The sequence below is a fragment of the Dromiciops gliroides genome, chromosome 2 (assembly GCF_019393635.1).
Source record: "Dromiciops gliroides isolate mDroGli1 chromosome 2, mDroGli1.pri, whole genome shotgun sequence".
Classification (NCBI taxonomy): Eukaryota; Metazoa; Chordata; class Mammalia; order Microbiotheria; family Microbiotheriidae; genus Dromiciops; species Dromiciops gliroides.
Genome location: NC_057862.1, coordinates 146,449,793 through 146,465,429, shown reverse-complemented (window position 1 = coordinate 146,465,429; position 15,637 = coordinate 146,449,793). Strand labels below are relative to the sequence as shown.

Sequence of the window (15,637 nt, the reverse complement as noted above, 5' to 3'; positions counted from 1 at the left end):
CTGTCGGGATTCCGTGATCCTCTTTTCGGGAGCAGGCCTCAGAAGGGGCAAAGAGCCCGGCACCGCCTCCCGGGGAGGCCCCAAGGAGGTGGGGTCTCGCTTCTCCCCTCCCGCCCCCTCTCCCCGGTCCAGAGTGGGCGGCCCGGGCTCCTCGCGAGGCTCCCAGAGGCCGGGCCCCTGCAGGGCTGCGCGGCCCCAGGGAGCGCCACGGCGCTACCCCGGCTTGGCTGAGATTGGGTCGGGTTGGGTCGTGTCGGGCCCGCTGGGCCGCCTCAGCCTCTGCCTCACCCGGCGATGAGGAAGATGATGCGCAGCGGGTCAGACGCTATGGTGAAGACGTAGAGAGCGAGGGCCGGCCCGAAGGCGATGCAGGTGCAGCCGAAGAACACGGCGGCCGTCATGGCGGCTGGGACCGAGGCGGAGGCGGTAGCGGCGCGCGGCGGCTCGAGGCGGCCCAGCACTCAGCCGGCGCTGGACGGGGGCGGGGGCGGAGGAGGGGGCGGTGTCCGGCGGGGCCCAGGTGAGCGGGCGGCCAACCGAACCCCCCCTCACCATTACCTCCGGAGAGGCCGCGGGGCTAACCGAGACGGCCGGCTACAGAGCGCCCTCCCCGCGCCGCGGCCGGCCTGTAACCCCACCCCCGGCCCGGCCCGGGCCCGCCCCCGCGCGCCACGGAGGCCCTTCCACCGCGCCCCAGCCCCACCTCCCCGGCTGGAAGCGAGAAGCCCTTAGCGCGGCGCTTCGATAGACGTCGTGGCAGGAGGGAAGAGGTCTCTGAAGTTGGGGGAGCCGCTGTCTTTACTCCTATCACTGCATACACTAAAGAAGGGGAGGAGGGAGAATGAAGGATTTTTATCTCTACGTAACTTTACCCGAAAGAAGGAAAATTGGTGTAAAGGGGGGAGGGGAGAAGAGAAGGTCTCGAGATTTTGTAGTCACCACCTTTACTCTTATCGCCGCCGCCTAGACTTTGTCTCATTGAGGGCGGGCTGGCGGGCGGGAGAATGTCTATGTTTGTTAGCCACTCGACCTTTTATCACTCCTGAAACTTCTTTGCATTGATAAGGAAGAGGTCTAGGGATGCAGAAACATGCTATGCAGTCCTAGGGTGGGTGAACTTATTTTTTTTAAATAGTATTTTATTTTTTCCCAGTTACATGTAAAGATAGTTTTCAACATTCATTTTATAAGATTTTGAGTTCCAAATTTTTCTCCTTCCTCTCCTTCCTCCTCCCCAAGACAGAAATCAATCTGATATAGGTTATATATGTACAGTCACATTAAACATTTCCACATTAGTCATGTTGTGAAAAAAGAATCAGAACAAAAGGGAAAAACCTAAAAAAAAAAAGTAGAAACAGTATGGTTCAATCTTCATTCAGAATCCACAGTTCTTTTTTCTGGATGTGGAGAACATTTTCCTTCATGAGTCCTTTGGAATTTTCTTGGATCATTGTGTTGCTGAGAAGAGTTAAGTCTATCACAGTTGATGATCACACAATGTTGCTGTTACTGTGACACTGTTCTCCTTGTGCTTCGCACTTCACTTAGCATCAATCCTCTTAAGTCTTTCCAGGTTTTTCTGAAATCCACCTGCTCATCATTTCTTACAGCACAATAGTATTCCATTACATTCATATACCACAACTTGTTCAGCCATTCCCCAGTTGATGGGCATCCCCTCCATTTCCAATTCTTTGCCACAGCAAAGAACTTCTATAAATATTTTTGTACATGTGGGTCCTTTTCCCTTTTTTATAATCTCTTTGAGATAGGGACCTAGTAGTGGTATTTCTGGATCAAAGGGTATGCACAACCCAGTAGCCTTTTGGGCATAGTTCTAAACTGCTCTCCAGAATGGTTGGATCAGTGAACTTATTTTTTTTAACTATTTTGATAACTATTTCAATATAATTGCTTTCCTTTGTAATCTTGCACATTTTATTTTATGCCTTTAAAAGAGTATTCTAAGAATAGGGCCATAGGCTTTATCAGATTACCAAAGGTGATCCATGACCACTGTCCTCATTTTTGCAGAAACAAAATGAGGAAACAGATTACAAATGAAATAACTTGTCAGGGTCAAATAGGTGTGAAGAAACAGCAAAGTTTGCATAATGTAGTAAGTCATTATTCTGCTTTTCTTTTTTTTTTTTGACATAGGTTTGAAAATTATGGCATATTGGAGCCTCACTATGATGCTGTGCTTGGGGATCCATGCCCCTTCCCCTCTAATTCTTTACCTTAAACATATGACTAGTTTTAGCATAAAAATATTAAATATAGTTAACCAATCATCCAAGCAGTTTGGGGCTTTTGAACTATTCCAGTAAGACAAAAGGGCCATTTCTGTGGAATACCTGTACTCCATTCCTTTCCATATGCCAAGATACACAAAATAGGGGCAGCTAGGTGGTGCAGGGGATAGAGCACCAGCCCTGGAGTCAGGAGTACCTGAGTTCGAATGTGGCCTCAGACACTTAACACTTACTAGCTGTGTGACCCTGGGCAAGTCACTTAACCCCAATTGCTTCACTAAAAAAAAAAAGATACACAAAATAGAAGACCTGTACTTTAAATCCAGTGCTCCTTCTGATGGAGGAGGCTAAAAAGGGTTAACAGATAACCTAAGACTTGAGTTATCAATAGTAGCTAAAAGGGTTAACAGATAAACTGAGGCTTGAGTCCTTATCAATAGTACCTAAAAGGGTTAACAAAGAAACTAAGGTTTGTGTTCTTATCTTTCTTTCTTTTTTTTTTTTTCAGGGCAATGAGGGTCAAGTGACTTGCCCTGGGTCACACAGCTATTAAATGTTAAGTGTCTGAGGCTGGATTTGAATTCAGGTCCTTCTGAATCCAGGGCTGGTGCTTTATCCACTGTGCACCTAGCTGCCCTGGTTTGTGTTCTCATCAACAGTACAGTAACCAAGAGGGTTCAAGTCCCTATCAACCCTCACTATCAACAGAGACAGTAACTAGGGACTATTAACCATTAATAGCCATTAATATTCCTAGATGACAGGACACCTAGAAACCAGATCTTAAGTAAAGAGATATCAAAAACACAGAGACCCTCTGGGTCTGACAAGTTTAAACATGTCTTTGATAACATGCACAGAAAAGGCCAAATGTGTCCTTAGGTTCACCTTATGACATGTAAACCCTAAAAACACACCTCCAGGGAAAAAGGTACCCACCTTGGAGGATGTATTGGGACTCCAGAAAGTCCAAATTAGGATAAAACCTCCCATGTACCTTCTTTTTTTTTTTTTTAGTGAGGCAATTGGGGTTAAGTGACATGCCCAGAGTCACACAGCTAGTAAGTGTTAAATGTCTGAGGCCAGATTTGAACTCAAGTCCTCCTGACTCCATGGCCTGTGCTCTATCCACTGTGGCACCTAGCTGCCCCCCATGTACCTTCTTAAGGAGGAGATTAAGATAATGAGGAGATAACCTACTTTTTCTCACTATAAATATAACCATTTTCCTTTCCCTATTTGAGATAACCTTTTCTTTTCTCCTATGGTATTCTCCCTGTGGACTCACAGTATTCTGTTTCTGTTTTTTTTTTTGTTTGTTTTTTGCAGGGCAGTGGGGGTTAAGTGACTTGCCCAGGGTCACCCAGCTAATGTCAAGTGTCAGAGATCAGATTTGAACTCGGGTCCTCCTGAATCCAGGTCCAGTGCTCTATCCACTGCACTACCTAGCTTCCCCCTAGCCTCACAGTATTCTAATAAAACTTAGGAAACGGAGTCCTTGAGTCTTGTAATTCTTTTTTGTTTGTTTTTGGTAGGGCGATGAGGGTTAAGTGACTTGCCCAGGGTCACACAGCTAGTTAAGTGTCAAGCGTCTGAGGCTGGATTTGAACTCAGGTCCTCCTGAATCCAAGGCCAGTGCTTTATCCACTGCACCACCTAGCTGCCCCCTCTTGTAATTCTTTTGGGGCACCTCACGATCAATTTTATCAATTAAATCCATCCCTATTACCACTACACTTCCATTATATCAAGCAGAAGAACCATTCTTTAAAATGTTAACTCTAAAAGTTTTCCATTTTGAGGAGAGGTACAAGCCAGTACTGAATGGAAAACTTAAGAGAGGAGAAGGGTTTGGAGTAAGAGAGAAACAGCTAGTAGTATTTCAAGTTGAGTTTTATGGCCATCAAACAGACTAAAGTTAACAATCATTTTTGAATTAACCTTATAGCCTTGGTCTCATTAGCCATACTAGGTACTTTATTTTTATAGTACAATAGAATCTTAAAAAAAAAATCAGTCTAATACAGGATAGAGAATGACAAGTTGTCATTAAATACTCGTGGAATTAAACTGAATTTTCCACCCTAAGAGCAATACTGGATTACAGAAAGTACAATGCAAGAGGAAAAGGGAATATAATGGGTATAAAAGAGAAAAAGTAGGTCATGAGGAAGGATAAACTATTATTTAATTTCTTTGAAAAGTAACCATGTTAATTCCTTGTTTGTTCCCTATATACATAGACAGGAAAATAGGAAATATTACCATGAAGCTGTATTTACAATAAAAATGTATAGGACTGCTAGATGGTGCAATGGTTAAAGCACTGGCCCTGGATTCAGGAGTACCTGAGTTCAAATCCAGCCTCAGACACTTGACACTTACTATCTGTGTGACCCTGGGCAAGTCACTTAAGCCCCATTAACCCGCCCCCCTCCAAATTGTATAAATATATGTATTTTTAAAATACATAACACCAAATGCAAAAATGATAGCAGTTTTTACTACATCAGGAACAATTTCTGAACACAGGATATTACAAGCTCTATTAGGTAAATCAAAGCACTGTTTCATATGATTACAGAATATTGAAGTTGAAAAGACCCTTGGAAATCAAATTCATTTCTCTCATTTTGCAGATCCTTACTGGGGCTGAGATCTACAGAGGTGACTTACCTAAGGATCACAGAACAGTAAGACCAGGTTTAGATGCCAGTTCCCAGTCCTGGCTCAGAGATGACCTGAAACATTTTTCTGATGATTGCTAGGGCACCTATTTTAAATATCTGCTTTCTCTAAAACTCTAAACATGTAACTGTAGTAGTTGCTATGCTTACCATATCTGAAATTCTTTAGGTTTCTTTCTCCTGTGACCATTGCTTACATGATAATAAAAAAAAAAACCCAGTAAAGTGCACTAAATCAGTTTATTAGCACAATTAATAGAATCTCTCTCTTTTTTTTTTAAAGTGAGGCAGTAAGTGACTTGCCCAGGGTCACACAGCTAGTAAGTGTTAAGTATCTGAGGTCACATTTGAACTCAGGTCCTCCTGACTCCAGGGCCAGTGCTCTCACCACTACGCCATCTAGCTGCCCCTGGATCTCTTAATGATTATATGCTTTCTAAATAAGATAATTTATTTTTCATTCCACAATCATTTGTGTAGTTACTATGTGCTAGGCAGTAGGGGTGATAGATAACCTAGCAATTAGGAGGGAAGATTAAGATACAAGTCAAATACAGGTTTTTTTAAATGCACCAAAGGGGCTAAAGTGTTTATGAGAGTTCAGGAGAAAGAAAAATTCCTCACTGGAAGATCAGGAAAAGCTTCAAGAAAGGGACTGTCATTTAAGCTTGGATGTCAGCAAGTGAAGATGAAGGAGAGGGCTTTATTCTAGTATAAGTGGACATGATTTAAACATCAAACCATCAAGTTTGGCTCAAATATAGAGAACATGAAGGCAAGTAGTGTGAAATAAGGCTTTAAAAATGAGTTGGAAGGGGCAACTAGGTGGCGCAGTGGATAGAGCACCGGCCCTGCAGTCAGGAGTACCTGAGTTCAAATCCGGCCTCAGACACTTAACACTTACTAGTTGTGTGACCCTGGGCAAGTCACTTAATCCCAATTGCCTCACTAAAAACAAACAAACAAACAAAAAAAGAGTTGGAAAAAAAAATGAGTTGGAAACAGAGCCTTGAAGGCCAGGATAGCCAGGAGTTTGAAGTTTATTCAGAATGAAATAGGAAGCCATTTTGTTTTGTTTTTGTTGCTATTAATAGAGCAGTGATATGGTAGGATCTATGCATTAAAAAAGCTAAGTCTTATTGATTATAAGAACTGGAATGAGACTGGAGATGAGGAGACTGAGAAGTGTGATACAGCCAGTAGAAAGAGCAAAGTTTAGATTCTGATGACCTAGAATTGAATCCTAATTTAATATCTTAATTCATTGAATTTAATATACTTAATACTTGGGGGGCAGCTAGGTGGCGCAGTGGATAAAGCACCGGCCCTGAATTCAGGAGGACCTGAGTTCAAAGCCAGCCTCAGACACTTGACATTTACTAGCTGTGTGACCCTGGGCAAGTCACTTAACCCCAATTGCCTCACCAAAACAAACAAAAATACTTAATACCTGTGTGACCTCTGGCAGGTCACTTACTCTATGTCTCAGTTTCCTCATCTGTAAGATGAGGGCCCTTGATGAGATGACTGCTAAGGTCTGTTCCAACTCTTAGCATATGATCCTATAAGACCAATTAGGAGCATGTTGCAGTAATTCAGGCAAGAGTTGTTGAGAATCTGAACCAGAAAAATAGCACTGGGGACAGAAGTAATGGGGGTAGGGGTGGCGTGGGGCTGGATATGAAAGATTAGAGAGTTGAAATCATTATATTTTAGTGATTAGTTGCAGGGGACAGAGCCAAAAGATTGAGTAACAGGAAGAATTACAGCCCATTTCCTTCCTCCCCCAAACTCCAAACACATCTAGAAAATGCACCAGGCCAAATCATGTTGGTGAAATTTAAGAAAAAGTCACAGTGACTCATTTTTCTGTCCAAGTTGGTATAGGGAGACAGAGGTTTGTGAACACTGGGAACTGGGTCAGGCCAAGGAGCTCACTCAGATTTGTCCAGCCCCCAGTGACTGAAAAAGGACTGAAGTTGTGCATCAGGGCAAGACCCCTCTGAGGTGCCATGACCTCATACAGGGTGTGGAAACAGGTGCTAACTGGCAACTTTGTCACTCACTACCCAGTTATGGGGCATAGATGTAGGATAGACTAAAAGGATGAATGATTAAAAGGAGTTGTCACAGGACCTAGTATTATGTGCTGCAAAAAGCCCAAAGAGGAGCAAGACTTGAAAAAGACCACTGAATTTGGTTAACTACGGAACTCATTTCATTTGACTGGTATTAACAGAAGGCAGGTTGAAAAGGGTTAAGGAATGAGTGGTAAAGAAGTAGAGGCAATGAATGAATATAGGACACATTTTTTAAATGTTTGGTTAGGTAATTTCTCAGGGAAGAAGGGCAGGTTTTTCATATAGGGAAGACCTGGGTTTTTTAAACAATGAAGAAGGAACCAGCAGAGACTGAGAAATTGGGGATGATTAATGGAACAAAATTGTGGAGGAATCAGGAAAAGATGGAATTAAGGGCACAGATGTATGAACATTTTTCAGGATATAGGTCATATTATCCTCTAAGACAAGAAGGAAGGAGGAGAGAATGAATAAAGATTCATTTTAAGGTGAGGAAGAAGGGATTTGAAGAAGCCCACAGTAGAAGTCTCTATCAGATACCTTGTTTGACATCTTTCAAACAGAATATTTTCATGCCCTGTGAATAAATAAATAGTGATATAAGGAAATGAAGCCTTTTTTAGATGATTTAGGCTTCTAGATGGTTTATTTTTATAAAAGGCAGTGTGTATGCACAGATTATGTACTATATGAGGAAGGCCATACTTGGATTGTGTTGTGTGCTAATTCTCAATGGGATAGGCAGGTACAGTGGTGCAGTGGATAGTGTTGGGCCTGCAGTCAGGAAGACCCATCTTCCTGAGTTTGAATCTGGCCTCAGATACTTACTAGTTGTGTGATCCTGGGCAAGTCACTTAACCCTGTTTGCCTCAGTTTCCTCATCTGTCAAATATTTCTTTAAAAAAGCTAGTATTTTTAAAGCTAATATTTTTCTTTCTGATATTTGTCAGCTTTTCGTGTTGTATATATTTTAGAGTTTACTCTGCTCAGAAAAAACCCAACAAAACATTTAGCCATTTAATTAAGAGGCAGCATTCTACAAAATTTTCTTAAAATGTATTTCTGTTCTATGGACTCATCTTCCTGAGTTCAAATCTGGCCTCAGACACTTACTAGTTTGGTAACCTATGGCAAGTCACTTAACCCTATTTACCTCAGTTTCCTCATCTGTAAAATGAGCTGGAAAAGGAAATGGCAAACCACTGCATTATCTTTGCCAAGAAATGGGACATGAAGAGTTGGACACAACTAAAAAAAAATGACTAAACAACCTCTATATAGATCAGAATTACTTATTAACCAGCACATATGAATTAGGGAGCCAATCACTTTTTCTGCCTTTCAACTTTTCAGCACTATCCAAAAGTAAATAATCCAAGTCTATAGGTAAGTTTCATGAATTAATCATATAAAAGGAATAACCTTTTCTCCCTCACATTTGAAAAAAATTTAATTAAAATTTAATTTTTTGACCTGCTTTTCCCAGACTTTATTCTTTGCTATCTTTTTTCTTTTTTCCTTGTAATCTAATATTTGTGAATCCAAATTTTTGGTTTTTTATTTGACTCACATAACATGCCCTACCCATATAAAAAATGATCTTTAGATAATCATCCCATTACTTAAACCTTGCCTTACAAAGGAAAAAAGTTATAATTTACATTTCAGAAAATGTTTACTTTATTCTGTCCATCAGACTAAAAAGAAAACCCATCTTCTTTATGGCTTCCCTGTTCATCTTTATGGGCTTCAAGTATTTGATTCTCTGTGCAGTTGTATTAACACTCATCTTTCTTTGCTATTTCAAAACAGTCAGAAATCTGGTTAGGAGACAACTCCATTGCAATGAGCAGCTTGTGCATTGTGTCTCATCACTTTTGCTGAGAATACAGTCACATGTCAGCTAAGATTTGTTTCCATTCTTGGTAGATAGAAGGAAATTTCAAACAACATTATGAAATGGAAAGTATTTCATAATTATGTAGTCTTTATTTTAGACACATTGTTGTAAAAAAAGTTGACATGGAATAAAATTCTTTTTTTTTCTTTTGAACACAGCATCAGTATCAGTACACAGTTAATGATTAGATTCAAACAAATTTAACCACATAACAAATCCATTTATCTGCAGGAGCTTTTCACATTAAGCTTCTGGAGCAGAGATAAAATGTGCTTAAACACACAAAGGGTAGGGCAAATCTACTGAAAAACTAAGCCTTTTCTTTTAGGGTTTTGTTTTTTAGTCAGATACTTAAATTATATATTGCATTAAAGAAGTTGGAGTCCTATTTCAGCAGTGTCAGTTGCAAATGAACAAAAACCACCCATTTGTAAGGCCATAGGAATGCACTGTAATAATTAAATTCAGTGGAAACTAAGACAATTAAATGTAAATTATGTTATTTCTTGGCATAATTAAATGCAATCAGATGTGGCACAAGCATAAGAGATGAAGTGATCTGAAAATAACTACAAATAATTCTTTCTTGAGCTTTATATCTGCACATTTCAGTAAATGAAAGTCAGATTAAAGATAAGTTTTCATAGTGAACAAGAAACATCAGTTTTATTAGCCTAAAAAAATTTTAATTCTACTGTAAAACTGCTAGTTGTAGAATATGATTTTCACTAACATCCTGTTCCTGTAGGTCACATGTTTGAGGCATCCCTTTTCTTTCAGATGGTGCAAAAAAGAAGAGGAAATGCTCTTTCTAAAAAGAGACATTTGCAAAGTCAACTAGAAATAAATGACCTAAATTTTACATAAGTAAACCAAACACGGTTTTAATATTAAGATTGAAAGATCATTTTCAAAGGCTAAGTAGTAAATTTATATATAAAACAGTCTTGGTCATGAATAAAAGAAAATACAAAGAAAAAGAAAGAAGGAAAAAAATCTGAATAAATGTTTCATTTGTTGATCATAAGTTCAAAGCTTTATTAGCCACAACAGAGATAATTACCATTGAGGACCTGAAAATTTAAGCTGTAATCTTGGAGGAACTTTTGCAGAAGTTTACCTATATTGCACAGCTACACTTTTAAAAAGAGATGGAATAATTGTTTTTTGCATTATTGGACTTAACAGGTTCTAGTCTAAACCCTTAAATGTCCACTAAAAACTAGTGATGCCTTTAATTCGAGACAAAACATAAATCTACTATTTTGTAAAATGTATAACAGCTGGCTCACCTTTGTTCTACTACATATTAGAATACTAGTTTTCAAACTGAGGTATAGTTTTTAAAAGTCCTTCAAAGTAAAGATAATAGTCTTCTGAAAGGTTACAAAGACTGCACAAAATGTTCATATGGATAGTAAGAAAACCTGCAGCACCTATGAACTGATGCACAGGTAAAACATATCATTTATCGTTATGTTTTTCTAAAGTAAAATATAGCTAAAATAGGTTCCCAGCGAAATGTACAATCAATGATTTACATGCTACTCAGATACAGCACATTTTTTTCATTGTCTGACTCTCTCAGACTGTATTTGAAAAGGTCTACACCAACCAGTATAAAAAATTAGCACACTGATAATAAAGTGCAGCCACTGAACCACTTAATACTGCTGCAAATATCTGTATTTTACTTTATTTATAAGACCAAAAAAATGTTCACATGAAACTAGAATTCTTCAGTTTCAGCAGGGAACAGACAAAATTGTCTGTTATTAAATCCTTCTACAAATAGAAAAAAAATAATGTATTATATGAACATTATTAAGCAAAATGAAATATTTACTGGATCATTTTACCATGCATAAAGTGAAATTTCCTATTGTCTCACTTCAAATTTATATACAATTTAGCATGGCTAAATGTAAGAAAATAGCAAAGACATCTTATTTTTATACAACAGAGCAAATACCCCAAATGGCTGCTACTTCAAAAAGCTAAAATTTTAGACTCATAACTTTCACAGGCTCTTTCAGAGGAAAATTCATGGAGACTAGGCATTAACATATACAGGACAAAACCAGAGAGAAAATGGAACAAAGGCAAAGCATTCTATTAAAAACAAACCAACAACATTGCTAACCATAGAATATGTCAGTTTTGGTTTGCAGACAACCCCTGAGATAAAAATCAGTATTAAGACACCAAATAGTCAGAGGTAAATTACTGAAAGATAATTACATTCATAAATGGTGTCATAACACTTGCCTTTATAGAAAGCACTTTACTACCTTACAGAAAACTTAATGACTTGACCCTTTTCTAGAAAAGGGTTAGGTATACACACAAAATGATGAGGGATGTTTTTGAACATGATTTTTTTTCTTTAAAAAAAATCCATCTGAATAACAGATAGTGATTTATAATCAAGTTAATTTTTATATGAGAAACAGCAATATGGAGCAGTGTTTCATCTATAACACCTAAACCATCAACTCTATACAGGTGACTACAGAGTCCTATGACACTGGAGATTTTTAGTAGTAAGATCTTAACATCAATCAGAAATATTTACTGCATATTTACTGCTGATGAAATGTGTATAAGTTTTGAAACATGGAGAAAGGTAATCCAGTCCAAGCATCCTAATGACAAATCTTATTTGAAACAAAATTCTCTGTAGTGACAGCCAATTCATTTTTTTCCTATTACCCATCAATTATGATAGTGACTGTAGTAAAGCAGAATAAGTATACAAAGAAACAATTTACTAACAAAGATATATTTCACCTATTCATCCTTTTATCATTCCTTTCTATGTTACAACACTCATCATTGTTGGGTTAGCGCTGACCTGAATTTGGCACCTTAATAACCACTAATTTCTCTTATTTCTGCTCCATGAAGGTTTTTTTTTCCTTTAAAAAAATCTGCGGAATATACCAGGAATCAGTGTTCAGTGAGAAAGGAAAGCTTCTGGTTGGCTTTGCCCTGAATAACACCATCAACCTTTATATTTATTAACTTAGGGCATGATCAGATGAAAATAGCTGTTTTCTTGATTGAAAGGGCATTATTTACTAGAGGCTTTACTAAGTCCAGTTATACATATGTGTTTTAAAAATCCAACTCCCTAAAATTTCCCAAAGTTACATTATCTACTCAGGTTGCTCTCGTTATACAAGTAAGCTTTCTGCAAGCTAAAAGGAATTCCTGCTAACCCTGGTCAGAGTTTATGCTATAAATAGTTAATATAAAGGAAATACCAAAAAAGCAAAGGGGCTGCAAATCCAAGAAGAAGATTTCGAGTATAGTATTATGGAGGAGCTTCCATAAGCCACTAAAAAAAAAAATCCAGCCATACCACTGTATATAAAAAAAAATTTTGAGGTCTCAATTTTTAAGAAAATCTCACATTTGGAAGTTAAAAAGTATTGGATAGAAAGTGAAGAAATAAGACAAGGGAGAAGGGAAGAAGAGGCTAAAAAAAAACTGGGGGAAAAAGGAAAGTTTACTGGGGTGGAGTCAGGTGTGGTTACCTGTAGAGAGCTCTTGCAGGAGAAACTCCCCCCCCTCTCCCCCCCCCCCCCGAAAAAAAAGGATTAGCAATTTGTCTGTAACCTGGGGCACTGACTAGGAGGTAAAGTGATTGCTTGCAGGCTCACAGTCCCATATAAGTCCCACAGGACTTGAGCTTAGGTCTTCAGAACTCTGAGGCTGAACTTTCTTTCATTACACCACACTGCATCAAATATTTTTAGAATAGTCAAGTAAAAGTGATTTAGAACAGTTTTTAAAAACTAAGAAGAAAGGATTTCAATTTAGAAAATTATAGTCTTAGCTACTCCCAATATCTGTGTGGTCAAATAGACAAGAGTGAAGCAAAGCCCTACATTCCCAAAGAAAGGAAGAAATTCTAGCCTCTGTACAGACAGGTGCATTTTCTTGAATTTTAAAAAACCTTATTAGCATTTAACTTTTCTTTTTAAGAAATTTACATAAGACTGGAGCTTTTCAATGAACATACAACAAATTACACATGTTCCTAAGAACCAGATGAAGGCTCTGAATTTGTGTAAATTTAAAAATTTCTCTTTTGTAAACTTCCCAGAAAATGGACAAATCTGTTAAGAACCTCACAAGACAAAACTGTGCAAATACAAGTGTACGATTGTGCTGTAACAGGCAAGGACTAACACTGATGTGCAAAGTTAAAAGAAAGATAGCAGCTTTTGCAACAGGCGAGAAAACAAACAAAAAGTTAACTCCTGTGTGTGTCTCCACTTCACTGCTTCCATGTTTGAGAAGAGGAGCCTGACCTGCTGAAAGATCACATGGCCAAAATCCATGTTGTATTTTGTTTAAAGAAGTCTGAGTTCCATGGAGCTCTCAGTGGCAGCTTGGTGCTATTGTGTCTCTGGGGCTATGGGACCCTGTGCTTTCGGAAAAGCAGGAAAAGTTCTTCTAGCTGTGCTGCAGTCCATTATTAAGAGTTTATCAAAGAAGCGTACATCGGAAGAAACTGCTCTTCTTTGATCTACTCTCTGTTATTTTCAGTGGTCCTCCTGCCCCTGGTGAATTGCTGTCATTCTAAAGAGAAGTAAATAGAATTAAATTAATCAATAGATGATGTCATAGTTTATCCCAACACCCTACAAGAAAATTAAACTATCATATTAAAAAGGTATTTGGCAAAAGCTAGTAAGAAGGTAACTTTCAAAACTCTTCAGACTGTTGTTTGTTTGGCTTTTTTTTTTTTGCAAGAGACAAAGGGATAAAAGGTCTTGTTAAAAAACATTTAGATTAATAGTGTATTAAACAGGAAGCTCTTGTTCCCATATTTAAAGAAATAACAGGCAATGGAACATAGGATGTAGACCTAATTATAATAGCACCCCTGGCATTCTAAAATAAGTATCAGTAGCATTATATTCAAAAGTTTTGTTCAGTGGTCAAGTTAAAATATGCTACCAAAATTTTCTATTGTATGTCACTGAGGTAGTTTTGTGATTAAGTACACTGAGACCAGAACTAAATATTTATACAGATGTCTATCACATCATAAAGCATTTAATTTATTCAGTTAAAAATTCAGTAAAGCTGGATTTTTATCAGTCAATCTCTTTGCATTACCAAAGATCACTTAATAATGTTGTCAAGAGAAGGAATCACAAAAGTGTCCAGAAATAGATAAGGATTAATGTTCAGAGAGACTATTTCTATCCCTAATCACTCATATTTACCTGGATGCACATATCCTTAAAACACCTTGCCTGACTGTTTATGCTTTTCTTTATATCCATAGGTCTCAGCACAGTGCTGGCACATAGTAGTAAACTCTTTTTTTGGGGGGGGGGCGGGGCAATTGGGGTTAAGTGACTTGTCCAGGGTCACACAGCTAGTAAGTGTTAAGTGTCTGAGGCCAGATTTGAACCCATGTCCTCCTGAATCCAGGGCCGGTGCTCTATCCACTGTACCACCTAGCTTCCCCTAGTAGTAAACCCTTAATAAATGTGTGTTAATTAATTCATTAATTAAAAGACCCACAAAAAAGACAAACCATTTTTCTGTTGAGTTTTGTCATTATATCCCGTGCAAGTGTAAAAAATGCCTGAAAAATAAAAAAATCATTATTACATACTTATTTTTACATTGATAAAAACATTTTTATTAAAGTTTTTACTAAAACAGACTCTGGTTTTTTAACTATCTATTTCTGCCACATGAGAAGCCAAGAAAATAGGTAGATAAGGTACTATTTCAGAAAAAATGCACCTAGATTTTTTCAGTATAGAAAAATTATTTCTAAAAGTATTTTCTAGGTAAAATGATCTTAAAAATATGCAAAAAATGCTTAAATTTTTTCATTCAAAATTTCATATCTTGTCCTTATGTTCATTTAAAATTTTCCCTGTTAAATAGTTGTGTCTGGTTATTGAGACAAATTAATTTTAATACTGTATCATTTGATTATTAATAATAATTTGTAATATTCCCATCTCTGTCAAAAGGCTAGCTTAAAGAGAAGCCCTTCCCAACTAAAAAACATTCCAGCTCTTTCAAGGCATCTGGGTTCTGTCCCATTCAAGTGGGAACCAGATGACTATCTGTCAAATAAACAGATTCCAGGTTAGGTCTTTTTTGAGGCAGGCGATGGAAGGTGGGGGAGCACCTGTCCTTGCTCCCCTTCATTAGAATTGTAATGAGGGTTAAGTGATTTGCCCAGAGTCACACAGCTAGTGTAAAGAATTAATTATTATTTGAGGTTTTTATGACCCCATCTTTTGGCTAGAATTAAAAAAAAAAACCCTCCACATGTGCACTGGCCTCTGGGGCTCTACAAACAGCACAGTGCTCCATCATCACCACTTGCCAACGCCTACATGGGCCTGGCAAAATTATAATGATTGGAAGCCTAGTGAGGGCAGTCACGTGACTGTCAGAGGAGCCAGCCAATTGGCTGGGGGCTGTCTGGGGTCTGTTGGGAAGCTGGAAGGCGAAGGATGCTGCTGTGTATTCTCAGCTGATTCCTGGGCAGTGGTGTTATTCAGGTTGTATAATTTCCCTTTCCCCATTTTATTTCCTTTCCCTTGATCCTACTGATCCTGTTTGTGGGTTTTTTTTTTTAAGTTTGTTCTTGTTAAATAAATCCTGCTCTGTTTTGATGGAGGCTGCCGGTCTCCATCCTTGCCCCAATATTGCGGTGAGCCG

General features: G+C 38.4%; 2 protein-coding genes across 2 annotated transcripts in view; both read right to left on the bottom strand.

Annotated features, from left to right (window-relative positions):
* APH1B (aph-1 homolog B, gamma-secretase subunit) overlaps positions 1–516 on the bottom strand; it is a 42,448-nt gene extending 41,932 nt beyond the window's left edge. The window contains exon 1 of the mRNA XM_043982600.1: positions 289–516. Coding sequence (XP_043838535.1) covers positions 289–401 — 113 coding nt within the window. The 5' untranslated portion in view covers positions 402–516. The remainder of the gene's footprint in view (positions 1–288) is intronic.
* Positions 517–8,352: 7,836 nt separating this feature from the next.
* Positions 8,353–15,637, bottom strand: part of RAB8B (RAB8B, member RAS oncogene family) — a 95,027-nt gene continuing 87,742 nt past the window's right edge. The window contains exons 7-8 of the mRNA XM_043985907.1: positions 14,487–14,537; positions 8,353–13,516 (exon numbers count right to left, since the gene is read on the bottom strand). Of these exons, the coding sequence (XP_043841842.1) occupies positions 13,424–13,516; positions 14,487–14,537 (144 nt within the window). The 3' untranslated portion in view covers positions 8,353–13,423. The remainder of the gene's footprint in view (positions 13,517–14,486; positions 14,538–15,637) is intronic.